The 23,712-nt window shown below is 40.0% G+C and overlaps 1 protein-coding gene across 2 annotated transcripts in view; it reads right to left on the bottom strand.

Annotated features, from left to right (window-relative positions):
- The window catches only part of CORIN (corin, serine peptidase), a 282,930-nt gene that overhangs the window by 42,165 nt on the left and 217,053 nt on the right, over nucleotides 1–23,712 (bottom strand). For both annotated transcript variants that reach the window (XM_044945906.2, XM_025290092.3), the window contains exons 13-16: nucleotides 23,191–23,298; nucleotides 13,976–14,089; nucleotides 12,819–12,929; nucleotides 11,621–11,747 (exon numbers count right to left, since the gene is read on the bottom strand). In XM_044945906.2, the coding sequence (XP_044801841.2) occupies nucleotides 11,621–11,747; nucleotides 12,819–12,929; nucleotides 13,976–14,089; nucleotides 23,191–23,298 (460 nt within the window). The remainder of the gene's footprint in view (nucleotides 1–11,620; nucleotides 11,748–12,818; nucleotides 12,930–13,975; nucleotides 14,090–23,190; nucleotides 23,299–23,712) is intronic.

Raw genomic sequence — 23,712 nt, 5'->3', positions numbered from 1 at the left:
ATATTTTTCTTTTTTAAGAGACAGAGACTCAGTATTTTCTTGACAGCAACTTATTTAGTTGTTTAGAAAGTGTTTCCTGTTTGTCTTTGCCTTCTTTCAGTTCATCAGTGTAGAGATTACCAGTTTTAAATGTAATATGCCATTTTTTATTCCACTGGTTCAGAAAGTCTGGGAGCCAAGGTAGAATTTATTTTTCTAATAGGATCCTTGCTATGTCAATTGCTCTTTTCTCTCTTATCTCGAGATCATAGGTATATAGAAAGTGTGTGCATGCTGTTCAGTTGCTGAGTTGTGTCTGACTCTTTTTCAACCCATGGACAGTAGCCCACCAGGCTCCTTTGTCCATGGGATCATCCCGGCAGGAATACTGGAGTGGGTTGCCATTTCCTCCTGCAGGGGATCTTCCCGATTCAGGGATCAAAACTGTGTCTCTTGCACTGGCAGGTGGATTCTTTACCACTGAGCCACCTGGGAAGCCCACAGAAAGCGTACCTTTATTCAATTCAAAATTTTAAGGCAGACTATGATACTGGGTATGCTACAATATGAAATAACTCAAATTTCAGGGCTTAAAAAAATTCACTTAACAGTATTACATCAACAAAAAAAATGAGCATTTTAGAACCCAAAATAGTGACAAAATAGCTCAATATAAAAATGTGGAAATGCAGTCAGCCACTAAAGGGATGGGGAGGACCTTTAGGATAGCTGGTGCCTGAGGACCAAGTACCTTCAGGACCCTCCATCTCTCATCTCCACTTCCATCAGTGAGAAGGAGGGAGAAGAGATGGGAGGGTGGTTTTAGTGACCTCCAAGTGACTTTTCCACAAGCCAGGGGACAGGCTGTCTGCAGCTCTAAACTCAAATCCATTCATCTTTGTGACCAAAGAGGAGTCTTTTTGCCAATGTCTACTTAAATCTTATTGAAGGACTTTATCACAAAACCAATCACTGTTGCCCAAGAGTGAGGTTCTTTGATTCGTCCAGCTTGAGTGAGGTATCACCTACCCTTCTACCAATCACTGAAGTAAAGATCATGTCTAAAGATGGCAGCTCCCTTTTGGATCCCAAGGATCAAATGGGAACTGAAGTAAGTCCCCAAAATGAAGGGATGCAGGTCCCCAAGGAAGGGAGGAATGCAGAGAAGCAGCACAATAAAAGTCTGCTACAAGTGACTTCACTTGAAATTTTTAGTTCAAAAGATTATTATGCCTCAGAGTCAAGATCTACATGTTAGTTTGTTAGCTTTTGGAAGACGTAGGAAGGGTACACAATTGGGTAGAAATTAGACTTGTGTTCATGAATGAAATAATGGGTTAATACTCAGTATTAAGTAAACTTGCTTTACTCAGTGCTGAAGGAATATCACCCTAACAGAATTTAAACAAATGACATAGTCAGGTGGACAAGGATTAAAACTGATAATTAATAAGGCTAATATGTTAGAATGGAAATGGAGGCAGCACATTGGTGTTATATCAGATACAGTGGCCCTCTAAAGGAGCTATTTTACATACTTTAATGAGAGGAACAAATTACAAATATGTGAAAAAAATAGTTTCTGATTCCAGTAGATGCTTTGAAGAAGACAGTGGAAGCAAATAGAAAGTACCTTGGTGACCATGAAAGCTGCTCCAATGAGGGTTGTCAAGACCTTTGTAAGCAGTTGATATTCAAGCTGAGACATGATTGATGAGATGGATGTGATCCTATTAAGGTCTAGAGACCAGCTTTCTGAACAAAGTAACAGTGAAGCCGAGGCATCTGGGATGGGAATAAGTTTATAGCACTGGAATATCAGTAATAAGGTCAATGCGTCTAAAGTTTAGCAGACAAATGCAAAGTGCTAGAAGATAGGTCAGAGAGGGAGGCAGCTTCCAGATTATGCCTTGAAAGCCAAAGTAAGACATTGGATTTTGATTCCAAACTGTACAAATTAAAGGAAAAGACCAGTGGGTTTGGCATTTAGATAATATCATTGCTATAAACTCTGTCTTGGGAGTAAAAAGCAAGCCAGATTGCAGTAGGTTTCAAAGACAACATGGAGAAGTCAAGTCATCACCGGGAGTCTCTGGTACAGTTCCAAAAGGCACAGGCTGCCATATAAGGACTTTTAACAGAGATAACACAGGTCTTTCTGGTCAATTTCTGATGGATTCTCAAGATGTAAATCATGTTCTTATCTACCTAGGACCCATTCATATTCATGCCCAACAGCAATATGTAATGATGACTAGAGAATCTGATGCCCCCAAAGACTTTAAAGAGATTGCTTATTCCCCATTCCAAGACCTTCTTGCTCACAAGTAGCCCTGTATTTTTGGTGGAAAGGTGTGTTTTGACAGTACTTAATTCTGGAGAACTCATGGAAACCATCTTTGATTTTACAAATCCTGATGTGAGCCCATTTTTAATGATGAACATTTTTTTACCACAAAATGGAAAGTAACAGAGTAAATAAAAATGTGATTAACCCAGGATCTTACATAGTTTATAGTTAATAATGGCAAATTTCCCTACACCATTGAGAGGTTTCTATTTCATTTCATAAATTATTCATTAGCCCAAATGAGACAGTTTGAGATTCAGTTTGCTAACCAATAATCTGAATTCTTGGCATAGCTTACTGATAGTGATCATGTGGACATGTTCTTAGGACAACTGGTAGGCTCACCTTGCTCTTGCTTATTAAAGCTTCATACCTAGTGGTCTCATTTGTTGTTGTTCAGTCACTCAGTTGTATCTGACTCTTTGCAACCCAATGGACTGCAGCATGCCAGCCTTCCCTATCCTTCACTATCTTTCAGAGTTTGCTCAGATGCATGTCCATTGAGTCGATGATGCCATCCAACCATCTCATCCTCTGTCACCCACTTCTCCTCCTCTCCTCAATCTTTCCCAGCATCAGGGTCTTTTTCAATGAGTCAGTTCTTTGAGTCAGGTGCCCAAAGTACTGGAGCTTCAACTTCAGCACCAGTCCTTCCAATGAATATTCAGGGTTGATTTCTTTTAGGATTGACTGGTTTGATCTCCTTGCTGTCCAAGGGATTCTCAAGAATTTCTCCAGTCTCAAAGTTTGAAAGCATCAATTCTTCAGCACCCAGTTTTCTCCATGGTCCATCTCTCACATCGTACATGATTAATGGAAAAACAATAACTTTTACTATATGGACCTTTGTTTGCAAAGTGATGTTTCTGCTTTTTAATAGGTTGTCTAGGTGGGTCATAGCTTTTCTTCCAAGGAACAAGTGTCTTTTAATTTCATGGCTGCAGTCACCATCTGCAGCAATTTTGGAGCCCAAGAAAATAAAGTCTGTCACTATTTCCATCGTTTGCCCATGTATTTGCCATGAAGTGATGGGACCAGATGCCATGATTTTCCTTTTTTAATGGTGAGTGTTAAGCCAGCTTTTTCACTTTCCTCTTTCACCTTCATCAAGAGGTTCTTTAGTTCCTCTTTGCTTTCTGCTGGAAGGGTGATGTCATCTGTATATTTGAGGTTACTGATTTTTCTCCTGGCAATCTTGACTCCAGCTTGTGCTTCAACCAGCCTGGCATTTCACAAGATGTATTCTGCATATTAAATATGCAGGATGACAACATACAGCCTTGATGTACTCCTTTCCTAATTTTGAACCAGTCCGTTGTTCCATGTCCAGTTCTAACTGTTGCTTCTTGACCAGAATACAGGTTTCTCAGGAGGCAAGTAAGGTGGTCTGGTATTCCCATCTCCTTAAGAATTTTCCACAGTTTGTTGTGATCCACACAAAGGCTTTAGCATAGTCAATGAACCAGAGGTAAATGTTTTTCTGGAATTCCTTTGCTTTTTCTATGGTCCAACAGATGTTGGCAATTTGATCTCTGGTTCCTCTGACTTTTATAAATCCAGCTTGTATCCCTGGAAGTTCTTGGTTCATACACTGCTGAAGCCTAGCTTGAAGGATTTTGAGCATTACCTTGCTAGCATGTGAAATCAGCACAATTGTGCAGCTGCTTGAACATTGCTTGGCATTGTCTTTCTTTGGTATTGGAATGAAAACTGACCTTTTCCATTCCTAAGGGCACTGCTGAGTTTTCCAAATTTGCTGGCAAATTGAGTGTAGCACTTTAACAGCATCATCTCATGGAAGATTCTTCTCATGGAAGAACTTAAAAAATATTTCCTCTTCCTTTAGGATGCAGCAACTTTTCTGGCAAATTTTTCTTCTTGCTCACCCCAGTACAGCATATTTCAGAGAATTTTACACTTATACACTGGACTTTATGATTTTATTCAGCCAGACAGTCATATAACCAGCAGCTTCTTGGGAATGCGTTAAGAATTTTTTCCCCACGCCCAAACCACATATCTGCCAGAGAAGTTAGGAAGCTACATGTAAAAGAAAACAGCGTTTTGTGGATTTGCTTCACCTGATTTCTACTTAGAATAAACCAAGCATGTACTTATTACTATGTGACTTTTCAAAATGTGAGAAACATTTGGATCATGGTCCTGCATGATGAATTTCCACCACCATTACCACCTCCTCACTGCTATTTACTTAAAAATCCTACAATGATAAGATCACTAGGTGACCTTTTTATTTTTTTTAAAAGCCAAATAAGTTTGGACTATTTTCCTCAACTGGTAGGGCTGCTATAAACTAGCTCATCTCTCTTTCCTGAAATTCATATCCTTATACATGCTCTTTCATGATAAGATCACTAGGTAATTAAGACTTGCCACATAACTCCCATACAAAGCAATACTAAATGAGGTTTATGTTTGAGAAGCTGGGTGACCATATCAATCATGGCATGTTTACTGAAGAACTGGGTGCCTCATCAGATCTACTCCTCATATCAAAGAGGTCTTTTGCCCTTAGTTGGACTTACATCCTAGCTCTGTATTTTTCTGTAACCTAGCAAGTTCCTTGACTTTTCTTATCATCAGTTTCTTCATTATGTAAAGTAGAAATAACAATACTACTTGTCTTATAATAATGTAGATAAATTGAGATAATACATATCAAGTACTCAGAACAGCCTGGCATATAAGTAAGGTTGGTCATTATTATTCTGTGTAACCTATTCTGGAAAATAAATGAAGAATCAAAAAATGTGAATGATATATATCATTGTAGAATTAAGAGAGCTATCATGTTGTATTGATTTTTTTTTGAAGTTATTTTTTACTTTTTTTTTAAATTTTATTTTATTTTTAAACTTTACAAACTTGTATTAGTTATGCCAAATATCATAATGAATCTGCCACAAGTATACATGTGTTCCCCATCCTGAACCCTCCTCCCTCCTCCCTCCCCATACCATCCCTCTGGGTTGTCCCAGTGCACTAGCCCCAAGCATCCAGTATCGTGCATCGAACCTGGACTGGCAACTCGTTTCATACATGATATTTTACATGTTTCAATGCCATTCTCCCAAATCTTCCCACCCTCTCCCTCTCCCACAGAGTCCATAAGACTGTTCTATTTTTAAGTAACCACAGGAAATTTAGGGACAAAAGAAGTCAAGGGGATGAGAAAGGCTTCATAAAAGTTATGACGCTTGAGCAAGGCCCTGAAGAATTTGAATAGGAAATGTAAAAACAATCATCTGTGGACCCAGAGGCAGCAGCAGGAAGGAATGTGCCTATAAAGCACAGATAAAAGACCAGTCTGGAAAGAGAAGAAGAATGTAAAAGGATATGAATTTGAAGAAAAAGAGATGATCTAGCTTATAGCAGGCCTACCAGATGAGGAAAACAATCTAAACTTATTTGGTTTAAAAAAAATGGAAAGAAAGAGGACTTTTGACAGAAAATAATTTATTTCTGTCTCTCAAGAGTCCCTTGGACTGCAGGATCAAGCCAGTCAATCCTAAAGGAAATCAGTCCTGAATATTCATTGGAAGGACTGATGCTGAAGCCGAAACTCTAATACTTTGGCCACCTGATGTGACGAACTGACTCATTTGAAAAGCCTCTGATGCTGGAAAAGATTGAAGGCAGGAGAAGGGAACAAAGGATGAGATGGTTGGATGGCATCACCAATGCGATGGACATAAGCTTGAGCAAATTCCGGAAGATAGTGAAGGACAGGGAAGCCTGGCAGGCTGTAGTCCATGGGGTTGCAAAGAGTCAGACATGACTGAGCAACTGAACTGAGCTGAAGGCCCATTTCCTCAATCTTAGATGGCCATCTTGTTGTGTCATCATATGATGGAAGGCTGGAGGGAACTCTCTGAGATCTCTTATATAAGGGCACTAATTCCATTCTTGAAGCCTCCACCCTCATGTACTAATCACCTCCCAAAGCCCCACCTTTTATCACTATCACATTGGGGTTAGGATTTCACTTATGAATTTAGAGTGGACATAAACATTCAGTCTATAGCAATTGGACATGATGTTTGTACTATAGCAGGTAGGTATTTAATAGAATTCAGTCATGGAATAGTGAGAGCTTTCAGGGAAACAGAGGCACCAAAGATTTCCTAATGCTATGTCCCTCACCACGCACTGCCCATTTTTCTTTGCTTCTCTTTTTGGCAAAATTGCTCAAAAAAGTTCTATACTTACTGTCTTTTGTTTCTCTTTTCTTATCATACTATCTCTCAGGCTTTTGCTCCCTTGCTCTATTGAAACTGCTCATGTCAATGACATGCATGTTGCTGACTAATAGTCATTTTCAGTCCTTATTTTACTTCTCAACAGCATTTGATAGAACTGACCATCACTTCTTCCTTTATAGACTTTCCTCACTCAGTTTTCAGGATACAACATACTCCCACCCCACTGGTAATTCTTTCTCATCTCCTTTAGCTTGCTACTTCTCTTCTCTGATCCTCTTAATGTGAGGGTTCAGCTCTTGGTCTTCTTATCTTCTCTCTATACATTCCCTCTCTTGGCCACCCAGATCAAAAAATGAACAATATCATTTTTAAATATACTGAATACTCACAATCAAAGATATGAAAAAGTGTTGGTAAGGAGATGGAGAAATTTGAACTCGTCTGCATTGTTGGTGGAGTACAAGATGGTGTGGCCCCTTTGGAAAACAGTTTTGTAGTTATTCAAAAGTTACACATAGTGTAACTTGACCCAATAATTCTAGTCTTAAGATATATACCCAAGGGAATTGAAAACATATGTTCACACAAAAACTTATACATAACTGTTCATGATAACATCATTCATAAGAGCCAAAAAGTTGAAACAACCAAAACGGCCATCAGTTGATGAATGGATAATCAAAAGGTGGTTCTGTCTACTCAATAGACTACTATTCAGCCATAAACAGGATTGACGAACTGATACTACATACAACATGGATGAATCTTAAGAGCATTATGCTATGCTGAAGAAGCTAGACAAAAAAAGCATATATTGCATGATTCTATATGTGAAATGTATACAATAGGCAAGTCCATAGATACAGGAAGTAAATCAGTATTTTTCAGGGGCTGAGGAGAAGAAATGGGGAATGACTGCTATTGAAAATGGGGCTTCTATTTTGATGAAAATACTCTGTAATTGGTGATGATGGTTACAATAACCTTGTGAAGATACTAAAAACAACTGAATTGTACACTTAAACTGTGAATTTTATGGTATCTAAATTATATCTTTATTTTTAAAAAACTACAAGGCTTTGAGCTTCCTTTTCATAGTTTACATGTACAGGACCAGCATTCTGTGCTAGATTTATTACTACAGATGACTGGATCTGTCTTTGAGGTTTATGGAAGTCAATCAATAAGGAAACCATCCTGGATTAAAGAGTTCATACATGACAAATGAATTCTGAAGTTAGAAACTTTGTCCTGAGAATACATGTAAGGAAAAATTAGGATGTAAATCTTATATCAGGGGCTATTAGGTAATGCAATAGATGCTGTCTTTGCAGTTTTGCCTAAGACACAGAAACATTCTTTGGAAGGATGTTTCTTCTACTGACCAACTCTAAAGGATTAGGGCATAAAATCAAATTGCAACTAACTCTATAAAGGAATTTTTGCCAAAATAGTATAGCCTATTTCCAGATGATCTAACTTTTATAAAGATAAGCTGATGAGGCCAAGAGACACAAAGAATCACATTTCTTTAGACCAACTTCCCCAAATACCAGATGTCTCAACTGAACATTTGGCAAGCATTAGGAGGCAGTCTAAATTCTGATTTGTATTGCTGATTAAATAAATGTCCATATGTTTTTGATACTGGATACGCAGGTAGCAAAGTCAATATACTGTCATGAGAATTTAGGGGCTTGATTTATACCCTTATCCAATCAAAGAGCCATCGTACTTCCAGCTGGGGTGAACTCCAGAGATACCTACAGATGGAGGTAAAATGTCTTTCAGCTTCAGAAGAGAACTCTGAGTCCTCTCATTTGGACAAGCACTTAGTTGAGAGTCTAGCATTTCTGCTGTTAGACATGGAAAGCATAATTTTGGTCTGAGAAAACTCTAGGTGCAGGTGTTTTTAATCAACTGCTTCTATCATGAAAGCATTTCAATAGAATCCCTGCAAAACATGTCACTTGGTATAGATCTGCATTTTTAACAAACTAGCTCCAAAATATACCCCCTCGAGATGAATGATCTATTTGGATTTAAGGTATGTTTGTTTTGGATACTATACTACAGTGCTTTTCTCTATAAATGTTTACTGAATGAGTGAATGATTTAATGAATCTATATTATATTATCAAGGTAATATTAGAGTTGAATATTTTTCTTATACAATTTTAATAGGAATGCCAAGCTATAAATAAAGCTTTTTCAGATGACAAAAAGATTTTCCTTTTAAAAACTGATTATTCACTGATATGTCTTCCCCATTATGGTATAAGCTCTTTGATGATGTTATTCACCTTTGCATCCTCCACACAATGCCTACTCCTGTGCAAGGTCCATAAGCAGATGCTCAGAAAACAATAGGAGAAAGATATGGAATAGAACTAGTTGGGATTATTTTTTACACTTCAAGATTTGGATGCACACTCTGTTCAGCAGTACCAAGGCAGGTCCACAGAGTGGCTACTCCACCCCAGAAGCTAAAGGAGGACAGCTCTTTCCTCTCTCCTCTCTCTGACAGCTGGAGTATAGGTCAGTGACTAGTCACGGCCAAAGACACCTTAGTAGTAGGGACTTTGGATCTGGAGGGAATGACTCAAAGATGCAGGATTACTTAAGTGTTAATTTGAAATACCAGTGGGAGAACTGTGAGTTTGCAGCACAGCAACTGGTCTCCAAGCATAGTGGTAACCACAGCTTCCTAAGTATCCTAGTCCCATTGTAAGAATTTGGCCTTGTCCTGCCAATGATCTTTATTCCTGCCCCAGCCTGACTTTCTAGATATCTGTCAATTCATGAGCCACCCATGTAAACTGAAGAGTAAATTCAAAGGCAATCCAAAAGTATATTAAAAAAGAAACCTAATATTAACTTTTGTACTCACGTCCTTGGAAGATGAATCACTTCTTATCCATTAACTCAGGCATATAACAATTATGGTTTTTCAACTATACTGCTCTCTCTCAAATTTTCCTAGCCCTTCTATGAAATACAGTTATCTTTTAAAAAATCCAAATGTCTATCTAGATTTTAAATATCCAAGATATTGTAAAAATTTTCCCACTATGTTAAAGAAATGAAACAATGGAGTAAAGAGATTTTTTAAACTCCTATATACACACAATAGCCAAAACCAGAAACCACTAAAATGAATCCTTCATCAATGGATCAATGGATTTAAAATAAGGGGCTTCAATGGTGGCTCAGTGGTCAAGAATCTGCCTGCCAATGCAAGAGACACTGCTTCTATCCCTGGTCCAGGATGATCCCACATGCTGTGGAGCAAATAAGCCCATGCATCACAACTACTGAGCCTGTGCTCTAGACCTTGGAGCTGCATACGCTGAGCCCACATGCTGCAACCACTGAAGTCCACGTGCCCTAGAGCCCATACTCTGCAACAAGAGAAACCACTGCAAGGAGAAGCCTGCACACAGCAACTAAAGAGTAGCCCCCACTTGCCACAGCTAGAGAAGGTCCATGCAGCAACAAAGACGCAGCACAACCAACAATAAAACTAGATAAAGCAATTTTTAAAATATGGTGTATCCATACAATGGAATATTATTCAGCCATAAACAGAAATAAAGCACTGATACATGGATGCATGAAAACATTATGCTTAGTGAAAGAAGTCAGATAATGATGATGTTTCCACAACATTATGAATACACTAAATGCCACTGAATTGTACACTTTAAAATGGTTAAAATGGTGAGTTTTATGACCTGTGTTTTTTCCACAATAGGAAATTTAAATTCAATATCCCCCAAATTAGGAGAAATATAAAGCAGAATATTTTAAAAATGATTCCTTCTGTTTACAACAGAACAGAGCGGCTTGTCAAGAGAATTTTCTGGTTTTAAAATCTTTGTAGTTCCAACTTTCCCTTCGAACTCTCAGTGGACTTGTGTCATTATGTAATCAGGTTTCCATATTAAGAAATTACCTTGTGTCTGGCGAGAGGAAAGTAAAGCTCTTCCAAAAGGCATTTAATTTATCTCTGATCACAATCACAAGTCCTTTCATTTAGACACAATGAGGAAGTTGTGAAAATGTACAGTTTAATGGATCTTGACAAATATAATTTTTCCACTCTGGCAAAGTTTAAAGCTCTCTTATTACAACAGTTACTCAATTTTCCAAAGATGTAGGACTTCACATGGGAAAAATAGGCTGAAGATGCTAGTATTTACATAATTCTTCAAACTGGGGTAACAAGAATGTGCTGCAGGTTGCTACCCCATAATTGGATGGCTCATTATTGTAAAATATTTCAAGTTTGCTCAGTGGAATACTGGGAAATGACATTAACTCAGTCTTTTACTCTAGAATTTTATAACTTTTTATTTCTATCATTTCTACATTTCCCCCAAACCTCACATTCATCATCAGTAAAAGAAAAAAATATGTGTGTTTATATGTTTAATTGTATAAACACACACACACTAACACATATATTCTAAGACCTTTCAATTATTGTTTTCCAATCCCAACAGAACTAGAAAAGAAAGCCTTACACACCAAGAATCCCACTTTCAAAGTATTGATTTCAGTGTGTGTGTATCAAAGCCAGAGTGACTGTTTTCATTCTAACAAGCAAAAATGGTGAACTCTTTCCTGATTTACATTTTCTACAATACATAGGGTAAACTGAAATACCAGCAACTTCATGTTCTATTTCTCAACTTATTGAAAAATGTGTGTTGCTTAAAAATGCATTTTCAATACTCTCTTGGGGGAAAATTGCAAGATTTCCCCATCAGATTCCTCAGAAGAAACCATCTTAATGCTTTTATAAATAACAAAAGAATTTCATTTCAGAAGTCCTTAAAATACAATCATTTCATTTACTTTTAGAGGCTTTATTAAAGTAGGTTTTCAACCCATACTCTTCAGAGCAGGTGCCTGTAATTAAAAACAGCCCTCTCACCTGATCCATTTCCTGTGCTTTTTGGGTGTGAGAGCACTAACTCACCCTGAATTCATAAGGAAGACATTATTGCCAAGTCCCATGAAGCCCTCTGAGAAATTCATCAGGGCTACAAACTACTGACCTTACCCTAAACCCATCTGCTTGCAGGCCAGCTGACTCAGGGTCTCCTGCCAGCCATCCGCACACACGTGGTGTTCCGTGGCAGATCTGTGAGCCATCAGGAACGAGGAGTTCACGTTTGCAGAGAGGGTCACTGAGTGGGGAAAAAAAGGAGGGGCACTCTAATTTAAAACATCTCTTCTCATGAAACCACATGATAACATGGCTTTATTTTACTGGCAGACATTTATTTTTATTTCTTTTAGCTAAAAACTATTTGGTGAATTCTTCCGCTCTGCAAACCATAGTGATCACCACGTGGCAGAGGACTAGAAAATGAGTTAGACGTGTTGTCTGCCCTCCAAGAACTAGAGACTCAGGGAAATAGACAGGCAATTCTCAACTTTTTATTATGAGTTAGAAGATGGCCAGAGGCAGTCCCATTCCCAGGAGTTCATCCAATGATTTGCATAAGAAGGAGCTAGTTGTAACGTCAGATTGTTTCCTTTCAAGAAGGTCTTTGAGAATGTAAATGTGTGAGTGACGTTAATTTGGGATTAATGTGGCATATGGGCTAATTCTTCTTTTATAAAAGAGAATCCTCTGTACTTCATACACCACAGATCATTTATGGAAACATTGCACAATTAATGACAATACATTTCATAATTATGATTTGGCCAGACGATGCCAAAATAAGGACCAAGGGAATGGAAAGACAGATAAGTGTAGGATGACAGAATGAACCAAACTCAAGATTATAAACTGCAACATTGGGACACCAGTGAGAGATGCCTTTAAGTCCTGTGCATGGAAGGTAGTAGATAGAAATCTCATCTGGATTTGGAGCAAGAATATAGGGCAGACAGAAAGGCCACGTTAGTATCTTATTCCAGGCAGTGTCAGTGATATAAGAATGACCAACTATTGATAAATGTTAAAGTTGGGGGATGATAGAGTTTAAAATTATATTCACATGGAAAGATATATGATCATAAAAGTTTGAACCCAAATATTTTCATATGTAAGACAGACAATAGAGAAGTAACCTGGGGGGACGTGTTCTGTGAGTTGGAAACAGCATTACAAATCACCGCTGACTGCTTTTACAGTAGTAAAGTAGAATAGATGAACTTGGTTAGTAAGATCCATAAAACCAGTTAGGATTCATTTAACTTAAATGGCTGCCAGGCGTCAGAGCAGATGGCAGAAACAAGCAGCTCACCACAGTCCCACTCGTCGGAACTGTCTACGCAGTCGGCTTCACCGTCACACCACCGGTCACGTGACACACACTCGTGGTTTGCACATTCTAGCTCATCAGCTTGGCAAAACGCTGGCAGGGGAACAAGAAGGGAGGAGACAAACATTTTAGGAATGGATGGGATTTTCACTAACAGGCACCCCATGGTTTGCCAACAGGTGCGTCAAAGGAGGAAAAGATGTGGGGGCCGAGGCCTTCCAGTAAGAGTCAATACAGAGGAGCAAAGCTGGTACGATCTCATTTCTGAGATGTCCACCCACACAAACAGCAAGCATTTAAACAGCTCTACTATCTGCAAGTGACTAAACTCTCTAGTTCTAACCACAGGATTGAAAAAGTGGCACCCAGAGCAGCAGAAATGCCAAAGATGACAGCACAGAACTAACAGAACTAAACTCTGAAGTGGCCTGAGCTGAGCACTGGGCATGAGCAGACTGGAGTCACTCTAGGATGAAACCCAGCTCTGTCCACATTTATGGTTAGTTTTATCTTTTTTAATCTCTAGTATTAAGTGACTCTCAGAGTCACACACTAATCTTCTCTTGGGTTTTTAAAAACTATAGCCAAACTCCTTAATTGCCTATCTAACATCTATTACTTTTCTTTCCCCTTTCTTAAGGGAATCCGATTTTTATTCAGGCCTCCACACCAGCCCCTGTCCAGGGAAAGAATCCTAAGTCGTTTAAATAAGACATGGCATTTTTCTCACTACAGTTGTATTTTCCTGAGTACAGTTATTAGCCCAGGAGCAAACCTGGCGTCTCAAATCAGCGTCTCGGCTTGTGGTTTTGTAGGCTGTACTTTACAAGGTGGTTCCTGACCAAACCCTGCCATCCAAGGCTTCGTGTCCTAGCCTGGAAGAGAAGTGGTCTGGAAGAGACACCATCTTTTCTTATTGGTTCTCCCTAAGGATGCTTCTAGACCAATATCATCATGCATATGTTTTACACATTTGATTGTATTTGGCATATATTTTTCCAAGTGAAGTTTTAGTCGAAAAGTCTGAAAATACAAAAAGCTTTTGGCATGTATTTCCAAATTTCTCACTTATCCAAAATGAGGGGTAATTAATGTTGAAAATAAAATGTCACATTGACAAATGCCCAGTAAGTACTTACAGCAGTTCTTTTCATCCATGTTATCCGGGCAGTCTGGAAACCCATCACAGATGACTGTGTGCTTCAAACACTGTTTACTGGATGGACATTCCCAAAGATCTCTCTCCTTACATCCTGGAGACAGAAGGAAAGGTTATTTGCAATAGATGTGAAGGTGAAATAACTATGGCTTTGCTCAAACAAAGTAAAAAAAGAATGACAATATAAAGGGAGGATTTCTTTCTCCTTAACAAGTTTTGTCTCCTGTATACCATGGAAAATGTAATTTTTAAAGTATAAATGCTTGGTAATCTCCATATTGCATTATAAATAGTACATCTCTTCCAGGAGAAGATCAAAAGTGACATATGGGAAACAGGAAAAAAATGAAAAAGCAACTGTACAGTAACGTTCATCTTTTGCTGTTCCTTTTGCTTTCTGAGCCAATTTGCCAACACATACGACTTATCTCTAAAACGATGAGCTACACTTTTAAGCAAATATGCCCAAACCTAGTGATCTAAATGTATATTATCTTAAAATGTAATTTCAATCAACAAATGGTAACGCCATCTGTGTGTTTAGCCAAAGAGGCAACTCCTATGCCAAATATCTACAAAACTAGTTTATGAGCCAGGTATGAAAGCCATTACCCTCAGTAATGTAGCCAGAAATCTAAGATTAGAAACTATCTATTGTATGAGAAATAAACACAAAGACTATAAGCTTGAATGGTAATCTGTCTATAAAATAACAAGCTCTTGCAATGAACTTAATAAATGTCATTTGATTCACAGACAGTGAATTTATATGTTCGCTAAAACATGCCAAATGTCTAATTGTTCTCGCCACTCAGGGTGGACCCATGAATGTCACCATGTTGTGAGGGTGTGGGGGAAGAGACCACATATATTCATGTTCGAGCACCTTGACTCCCCTGCCTAGAATGGCAGCTAGCCTTCAGTAGACTCTCAACACATATGAATTTTAAATGGAACTTTATTTCATGTAAGAAACAAAAAATCTCTTGTTCCTAGAAAAAGGTAGTTTAGTTTACAGTGAATGAAACACCAAGCAGTGATGAAATAAGGAGTGTCTTTAAAGACACTGTTTCTCATCAGCTGCTACTACTGCTGCTGCTGCTAAGTCACTTCAGTTGTGTCCGACTCTGTGCGACCCCATAGACAGCAACCCACCAGGCTGCCCTGTCCCTGGGATTCTCCAGGCAAGAACACTGGAGTGGGTTGCCATTTCCTTCTCCAATGCATGAAAGTGAAAAGTGAAAGTGAAGTCGCTCAGTTGCGTCCGACTCTTAGCAACCCATGGACTGCAGCCTACCAGGCTCCTCTGTCCATGGGATTTTCCAGGCAAGAGTACTGGAGTGGGGTGCCATTGTCTTCTCCGATTTCTCATCAGACCTGGTACACATCATTCAGAGAAATGGCATAGATGATTGACTCAAGTTTCTTGGAGTCCCTCATAGGAAAATAAGCTGCTTTAAAAAAGAATTTTCATTGAAAAATTATCAAAATAAATTCACAGAAGAGAGATTTTTACTATGGGAAAAGTTAGGTTTAAAGTGTTTCAGATGCTTAGCAGGTAAAGAATCCACCTGCAATGCAGGAGATGCGGGTTGATCCCTAGGTCACGAAGATCCTCTGGAGGAAGAAATGACAATCCACACTAGTATTCTTGCCTGGGCAATCCCATGGACAGAGGAGCCTGCCAGGACGCAGAGTCAGACACAGCTGAGCAACCAACCATGCATGGTCGCACCATTCAGGGCCTCCCTGGTGGTCCAGTGGTTAGGACTCTGCACTTACACTGCAGGGAGCACGGGTTTTATCCCTGCTCAGGGAACTAAGATCCCACATGCCACACGGTATGGCCGAAAAAAAAAAGGGGGGTTAATAAAAAATACAATAAAATATTTTTAAAATAAAGTGCTTCATCATTCAAACATATATGACAGTGGGAGAGTGTCTGACCACAGAATTCTTTAAGAAATAAATAGTGAGAATCCTTCACTAACTATCCGGAACTGTCTTAGGCCCAGGGACATCTATTCTAGGAACTCATGGGGATATTATTTGGAATTTTCAGCTAACCGAGAATACAGACGTCATCTGGAACGTTCTGACAATGAGACTCTCATCACAAACTACACCACTTGCTAGCAGATGATGAGAGAAAACAGCATGAGTCTTTCTGACTATTCACAAGAGTACAGAAAAGAACCTAAACACGTGGAATGAGCTGAGAAAAGACCACACAAGTCAATCCACTGGTCCAGAAGATCTGCATCCTCACAGAGGGTAGTAATAGGAAATAACACTTATTATCCACCCTAAATCCACATTCTAGATAATAGTTTTAGTTCTTAACACCACAATGTCAGAATTACAATCATCATTTCCTAAGTGAGGAAACTGAGAGTTGGAGAAAATAAATTGCTCCAAATGCAGCCTTATGGAGAAATCTCCAGTTGGGAAGAAGGTCCAAGTCCTTAGTTGTAGCCGTCTGTACGTTGAGAATACATAGCACATGCCAGGGGTAAGAGCAAGGGAAACAGAGCTTAGAGGCAGACACCTGGATTTAAACCCCAGCTTCAACCTCATTAGCTGTGTGACCTTGGATAAGTTTCTTAATGTCTCTGAACCTCTGTTTCCGTATCTCTAAAATAGGAATAATAACACCTGCGACAAAGGGTTGCTATAAGGGAGAAATGAGTACTCTCTGGTAAGTAATTTCCCTTCTGTATATTCTCTTTTCTAATAAAATTTGTGCGGCCTAATGCCCTCTTCTGTGGAGTTATGATGAGCATAAATGAATTAGGATGAAAAAAGGTCAGGACATGAGTCCCATGGAAGACAATACTGTGATTTTGTGAAGAAACCATTCTTTCTTTAAAGTGATATTTTTGGTGTAATTATGCTTTAAAAGGAAGAGGGTATGACTCCATTAAAAATGAAAAACAGATATGGATAAGATGGGATGTCTAATGCAGCTGTAGGTTATAAAATCAAATAATTGTTGATGTCAGGATAACAGCCACCCCTGCGCAGAGTCCATGGCCATGGCCACTCACAGTGCCCACTGTGTGTTGCTCAAGTGACAGTTCATCCCAGTTTTCCTGGGACTTTGCAGGTTTGAGCATCAATCTACCCCACTTCCAAGAAACCGCTCGCAGTACCAGACAAACCAGAATGGTTCATCACCTAAGTGTGCTAAGCATTCTGCTGGGTTCTTATTCACTCTCATTTTCACAAAAATTCTGTGAAGCTGGCTTCCCTGTCTTGGGCAGATCCCACTTGAACTGGGGAACCTTGTCTCTCCATCAAAAAAGTTGTCATTCACAGACATAGGGAACAGACGTATGGACACAGTAGGACAGGGTAAGGAAGGAGAGGGTGAGATGTATGGAGAGAGCAACATAGAAACATATATTACCATATGTAAAGTAGATAGCCCATGGGATCTACTTTATGACTCAGGGAACTCAAACAGGGGCTCTGTAACAACCTAGAGGGGTGGGATGGGGTAGGAGATATGTTCGAGAGGGAGGGGACATATGTATACCTATGGTCGATTCATGTTGATGGTTGGCAGAAACCAACACAATGCTGTAAAGCAATTATCCTTCAATTAAAAATAAATAAATTTTTTAAAAGTTGGCATTATAGGTGAAGAGAGCAAACCACCTTAAAACAGATGCTTCTTGTACTTTACGAAGCTCTCAGTTAGGCAAGTATAAGGTAATTAGGTCTGTTCATCAGGGCTGCTAACCTGATTAGTATATCAGATAAAAAGTATTGCCACAAAAAAAGAAAAAAAGTATTGCCATGGAGGAGCTGCTCATGAGAGCAAGGAAGAAAGGCCCTTCTGCATCCTGGCGCTGGTAGAGGCTGGACTGGGCTGGATCTAGCCATCTTCAGCCAGCAGCTGTCCCAGTGGCTATGGATGTGACCTCAGGGCAGAACACGGCAGCTGAACAGTGAGGTTCAGGCCTGGCAGGTATGACGGCCCCTCCAGAGCCTGGGACCCCTGACTATGGAGCCCAAATCTCAAAGGAAAGCCATAGTACCTGTGATAATGGCCGGGTCAAAAGGACCTGCCTCCCGCTCCTCCCCCAGACTCCAGGCCTAAGCGTCCGGGGCAACCAACACCAGCACAAGTCATAGAGCTCTCGTCTCTGACCAGAAAACCCCAGTGGACTTCCCAATTCCTGAGTCACCTCCCCCTTTTAGGGGTGGCATCTTCATGCCATCCTCTCCACATGAGCTGGCCCAGCACCCTGGGAAGAGGCAGCCTGAAGAAACAGACAGGGCTTTATATCGTAGCGTCGGGGCCATCCTCCGTGTGTCAACCTGGAGATGGAGACATTCACCATCCAAACAGGCACTTCCTCCAGGACAAGGTGCCACCCTGATGTCCATGTTCACTGTGTAAATCAGGGACTTCACCCAGCCTGCTCTCTTCTGCCATGTATAAGACCTGCTCTGTCAGAGACCAAGCTAGACGAGACTCCTTCCCTCAAGGGAGATCCCTGAGGTGACCTGGGGGTGGGGGGACATGCCTCCTGGATTTCCTAGCACTATGCCAGGTGGGCTCTTGGTTATTGCCTTCTGAGGACTGAATAAGGCTTTTTATAAGCATTCCAAGCTGTGAGGGATAAAGGAAGGTTTCTCTAACTGTTACAGGTGAGAAGGCTGAGGCCCAGAGAAGTTATGTGACTGGTCAAAAGTCACACAGCCTCCAAGTGCTAAATCAGGATTTAAATCCAAGTCTAGGTCTACATGAGCTTCTCAGATGTCACTAGTGGTAAAGAGCCTGCCTGCCAAAGCAGGAGACATAAGAGACATAGGTTCAATCCCTGGGTTGCGAAGATCCCCTAGAGAAGGAAATGGCAACCCATTCCAGTATTCTTGTCAGGAGAATCCCATGAACAGAGGAGCCTGGCGGCCACAGCGCATAGAGTCACAAAGAATTGGACACAACTGAAGGAACTTAGCACTCTAGGTCTACATGGGCTTCCCTAGTGGCTCAGCAATGAAGAATCCCCTGCAATGCAGGAGACCTGGGTTTGATCCCTGGGTCAGGTCAGGAAGATCCCGGGAGAAGGAAATGGCAACCCACTCCAGTATTCTTGCCTGAAAAATTCCATGGACAAAGGAGTCTAGTGGGCTACAGTCCATGACGTCATAAGAGTCAGGCATGACTGAGGGACTAAATATACACTAGGTGTACATAGAGCATGCCATGCCATTTCAGGCCGCCAGTCCCAGATCCAAAGGAGACAGCAAAGAGCTAACCAAGCAGAGAACTCCCTAAAGGGAAGGAGAATATCTATTCCTTAACATGAAATAATTAAGTTAATCAGAGATCAGGCCTAAGTCTCGTCCTGAACGTACATTTGCGGACACGCAACGTGAGATGAACACAATAACCCTCACGCTATATAGTCACAGAGCAGGAAGTTAGTCTCTTCTACCAGCAAAGGAACAAAGAGACACAGAGGCATGGAGACTGGCTCTCTGCAGTGTTAAAAAACGTAACAGTTAAGTCCTTCTTTGGACTCCTTAAAAGTATTTATGTATTTCTTACAACAGGAAAAAAAAAAAAGTCTTTTGGAAAACCTTTAAAGTCAAGCTGTAAACCCCACCAATATCAGAGCCAAAGGCTTTAAACACAGCTATGGGGGTGTTGGGGCTTCCCTCAGGCTCAGACGGTAAAGAATTAACCTGCAGTGGGGGAGACCCAGGTTTGATCCCTAGGTTGGGAAGATCCCCTGGAGAAGGGAATGGCAATCCACTCCAGTATTCTTGCCTAGAGAATTCCATGGACAGGGGAGCCTGGCGGGCTATGGTTCATGGGGTACAAAGAGATTAAATTCTATTTCTTTAAGGGGGTTTTGACTCCAAGAAGAAGTTCAGGTTAGAAGAAAATGTTTTATTACATTTTATCACCCAAGAGGAGATCAAAGATAGATAATGAAATGGTTTTGAATCATTTGAAGATAAACAGAAGGTCCCTCAAGACACTTGCATTTGTATTGCTGTCCATCTTTCTCTGGATGCTGAATGCCTTTTATGTAAAGTAGTGATCGATTAGTAATTGTGAAGCTGTATTCATGTAACGAAGGGTTTTATTTCTCCAGTAGATGCGGAAAAATTGTTCGAACTCTATTCTCATTTAACTGCCCCATTGAGAGGACCTGCTGCTCACATCACAGCCCAGGAACCACCTTACTCCTGCCTGCAGCTCACCTCCTTGTGGACACAGACCTAAAAAAGCTAACCTCAGTCTCACAAGCTCAAGCTCAAATCTATAATGTAAAGGCAAAGCTCAGAAGTATAATCTTGCTGTTACTTTCTTTAGCTTGCCATTCCTTTATGCCCCTCTTATTCATTTCTCCACCCAGATTAGATCTCCATAGCTTAGATATCAATGCTTAAGAAAGGTTAGAATGAAAATAAGGCTCTTTAATCCACTTGCTAGACATGCAGCCAACTTGATCTACATAGTAAAGGTTCAACTAATGACAAATTATTACTTTAAGACAAGAAACAGCACCGACTCTGCAAACCAATCCTACCCTTTAGGCTTCCCTCCCACGAAGCAATTCTGGAATGATGTGTTCATATTTACATAATGCTTCCAAACAAACTGCTGAAAACATTTCTAACAATGCCAGTATTTCCAATATAAATGTTGTTTACATTAACAATTACAGAAGCAGTGCAACTTCAACAACAAAAATTTACCACAAGAGCAGGAGCTACTTCAGAATTTAGCATTACCCATTGCTAAATGCTTAATGCGTATATTTGACAAGTATTTACGAACGGCGTGCTCTGACCACCATGTTTTCTGCTGCAAAAGTGTCAAAGAAACACAGCGTACATTTCCAACCCATCAATTCTTTTACAACTAAGTTAAAGAAGTATTGCTCTGAGGGGAAAACCCAATTATGTTGTTAGAAGTTCTGGAGGAGCTACAGATATGTGAAAGTGAATAGTTAATTGTCACATTATTCGGTAAAGCCCGAGCATTTAAGTGCCCTCCACACCACAATGGGCAGAGTAAATCAGAAAGACCTGAAGCGTGGTGTGAAATGCTGCTTTGCTGGAGCTGGCGTTTGTATTAGCCGACGGCACGCCTGCCCACGCCCATGGAAACAAAGGGACAAACGGAGCAAGGAGGCAAAATCGGGAGTGGATGGTTTCCCAGGAGTTCTCTCTGTGCTGGGCCTTCCTCTACGTCCTCATTTGATTTTAAGTGCTGTGTTCTCCCGAAGCATGGGGCATGCCCATTCAAACCCCTGCATATGTTCCGAAGGGGATTGTACATAAAATATTTATTATAAGTCATTTTGAAAAATATGATGAGAAATTAATTTCTCATGAACTAATACTGTTGGGGGCAATTAATACCCTCAATATATTAATTTATTACTGAATTTTAACTTTCCTCAACTAGAACTCTCAATAACATCATCAGTATTTTGAGTGTTTTATAGAGAATAGGTAATTTATTCGATAGTTCTGGTGAGCCTGTAATTGTGAGATTAGAGTATGCACAGAAACTTATAGCTTACCTAGAAATCTGACATTTTAGGATCATTTGTAATGAACAGAGCTTTAAATTTCTTCTTCACCAAATATACTCTAGACCTTAGACCATTTAATCTTCCGAAGTCTCTTTTTGAGACTAAGCATTTACATTTCTCAAATAATCAGTCCCCTTTTGCAAATTTCAATCTAGCCACCCAATGGAATATCATGTAACCTCTTTGAACAATCTAAGATAATTTAGTTTAAGCTGCACCTCAAAATACCATAGCCCATAGTTAGTGAAAAAAAAAATCCAATAGATTCTTAATGAGTTACTTATATAGGGGCTATTCAATGAGTATTGACTTATTTATTTATATAAAGACCACAAACAAAGCAAGCAACAGCAGCTTCACAAAAAACTGTATGTTCCTCCCTAACAAAATTACCCCTGGTCATTGGACCATCATTCTGACAGCTCTGATTTTCTAGAAAATGCACTTATCCATATTTATCATAGCTGATAGGATTTCAGTTGATTGCTTGTGACATTTTGTCTAGACCAGAAGGGCAATGTCTACTATGGAAAACTCATTTTGGGGAGCAAGGCAATATTTCATCCTTCAAAGGCCAAAAGAATAAAATGATTTCAAAAGATGCATTGCCTCATGTGTTTTCAATAGCAAAAAATGTCAGGTTTTTTAAAGCAGAACAACCTAAAGAGTCATAACCAAACTATTCTTTGGCTAGCCCTTCAATCATTTTGCTTTACTTCAGCATATTACTTAGTGAAGAGCATTGTCTGTTTTCAATTCCCTGATACATTTTGAGGTTCCAAGTACAAAGGTTTGCAGGGAAGTAAAATGGGAATTAGCTCCACTTAAATTGCCGTTGGCATTTCCTGCCTTTGCCATGGTGATTTTGGAACTCTAAGGCAGAAATGCCAGGAAGAGTTTTATCCTCTGTGGGCAGAGACAAAAATCATAGAGGGCATGAAATTTAATCCCAATTAAACTTAAACTTTGGAGCCTGCAGTCTGTCTTTGTGTATCTAGATGCCTGTTTAACAATATGGGAATTATAAGTAAGGACAGCATTATCCTGATCTTATAACAGATGACAACTGCTTTAGAATCTCTCAATAAAAATAATCTCTTACATTTGTGAAGAGCTTCTCATTTTACTGAGGGTTTGCAGTATGTCATCAAGGTTATAAACAGAAGTGTAATTTAGGGAAAATCAATGGAATTAACAGGAAAAACACTTATAACTCATGTCTTGCTGTTTGATAATTTAAGAAGAAAATGTCTTAACATTCAGTCCTGCTGCTGCTACTGCTAAGTCGCTTCAGTCGTGTCCGACTCTGTGTGACCCCATAGATGGCAGCCCACCAGGCTCCCCCGTCCCTGGGATTCTCCAGGCAAGAACACTGGAGTGGGTTGCCATTTCCTTCTCCAATGCATGAAAGTGAAAAGTGAAAGTGAAGTCACTCAGTCGTGTCCGACTCTTAGCGACCCCATGGACTGCAGCCTACCAGGCTCCTCCATCCATGGGATTTTCCAGGCACGAGTACTGGAGTGGGGTGCCATTGCCTACTTAAAACTGTCAGTAAACAACGGACATATTTTAACACAACCCCTTATCCTAGTGTATGTTTGAGAAAAGTGCCATCTCACATACATACCACAGTTTTCTTCATCACTATCATCATCACAGTCAGCCTGGCCATCACATCTTCTGGAAGCCAGAACACACCGTCCTGAGCTGCACTTGAAGTGACTAGGTGAACACTCTGTAAAAAGCAATGGGCCATATTACTGCCAACAAACAAAACCCAGACTCATCAGCTATGTTATTCATTTACATGTGGGATGATGTGGAGAAGATATCACTGAAGATAAGGATGGTCCTTCACCAAGCTGAAATCACCAGAGTTTACTTGTTCTCTTCTGTCTGCCCTCAGCATCTTTTTCCTTTATCCTTGGTATTATCTCTCCAGATTAGCTGTCTTTATGCTTTCCAACAATTACCTCTCTTTCTGAATGGACAATTTCAGGCTGGAGCCTGAAATATCCTAGGAAGCCAATGCTTCTAACTGCCCTCCTTTCATTTGTCAAATTGTTTCCCATTCTAATCTTTCCACCTGGTGAGCAGGCATTTCTCTATCTGATCATCTCACATGGCCAAGTTATGCTTTGCGCTTGAA

This window comes from Bubalus bubalis, chromosome 7 (assembly GCF_019923935.1).
Source record: "Bubalus bubalis isolate 160015118507 breed Murrah chromosome 7, NDDB_SH_1, whole genome shotgun sequence".
NCBI lineage: Eukaryota > Metazoa > Chordata > Mammalia > Artiodactyla > Bovidae > Bubalus > Bubalus bubalis.
Note: the sequence above shows the minus strand (reverse complement) of the source record. Positions and strands in the feature narration are given on the sequence as shown.